This window comes from Condylura cristata, unplaced genomic scaffold (genome assembly GCF_000260355.1).
Source record: "Condylura cristata isolate star-nosed mole 26May11 unplaced genomic scaffold, ConCri1.0 scaffold00013, whole genome shotgun sequence".
Classification (NCBI taxonomy): domain Eukaryota; kingdom Metazoa; phylum Chordata; class Mammalia; order Eulipotyphla; family Talpidae; genus Condylura; species Condylura cristata.
In genome coordinates this window covers 624,238-625,009 of record NW_004567114.1, presented here as the reverse complement: position 1 = coordinate 625,009, position 772 = coordinate 624,238, and the positions used below count along the sequence as shown (strand labels likewise).

At 73.3% G+C, this 772-nt stretch overlaps 1 protein-coding gene across 1 annotated transcript in view; it reads right to left on the bottom strand.

Annotated features, from left to right (window-relative positions):
- Window positions 1–772, bottom strand: part of PPP1R13B (protein phosphatase 1, regulatory subunit 13B) — a 32,192-nt gene that overhangs the window by 2,486 nt on the left and 28,934 nt on the right. Inside the window, exon 9 of the mRNA XM_012724362.1 lies at window positions 325–766. Within this exon, the coding sequence (XP_012579816.1) occupies window positions 325–766 (442 nt within the window). The remainder of the gene's footprint in view (window positions 1–324; window positions 767–772) is intronic.

Genomic DNA, 772 nt, shown 5'->3' with positions numbered 1-772 from the left:
GGGGTGCCCCAGGGGCCCCGCGGGTGAGGAGCACCCCGCGGGTGACCTGCCCTCTCCAGCCCCAAACCGGCCCGCTGCTGGCCGCGGACGCGCGTGGCGTCACTGTGTGGTGCCTGAACCAGACGGGTCCTGCAGGGCCCTGTGCGGCCGTAGCCCCGCCTGCCGCAGCAGAGCGCCCTGGCTGGCCCTGGGGACCCCTGACCCGCAGCTGGGCAGCAGGGTCAGCGGTCAGCCCAGAGCCCACCCGGAGGGTTGTGGGGAACCCGGCTCCACTCTCACCCCAGCTGCTGCACCCGGGGCCCCATGGCTCCCGCTCGGTGTCACCCCAGAGGCAGAGAGAGGAACCCCGGCCCCGCCCAGGGTGGGCTGCAGGGGTGCCCACCCGCTGGTCCTGAGGGCGCGAGGGCCCGACGCGGTGGCCTGCCGGTGCAGCTGGCGCCCCTCGGCTTCGCGCGCCCGCCCAGCCGCCTACCTGCCTTGACTGGCTTGCTGGAGGCGCTGTGCGCCGCTGCCTGGTAGCTCTTGGGCGGCGCGGCTTGCTGGAGGTACATGGAGTAGATGGAACTGGAGTTCACCGTCTGGGGGCCTTTCCGGGGGGACTGTGGCCTTGACCCCTTATCAGCCAGGAAGGGCCTAATGGCCACGGTCAGCGGGAGCTCGGGCTTGCCGTCCCCAGCTGGAAATGGGGGCAGCGCTGCGGGCGGGCACGGGGGGCTCGGCGGCACGGAGATCCTCTGTTGAATCTGCTGCGAGGAGCCCGGCGGGGCTGGCG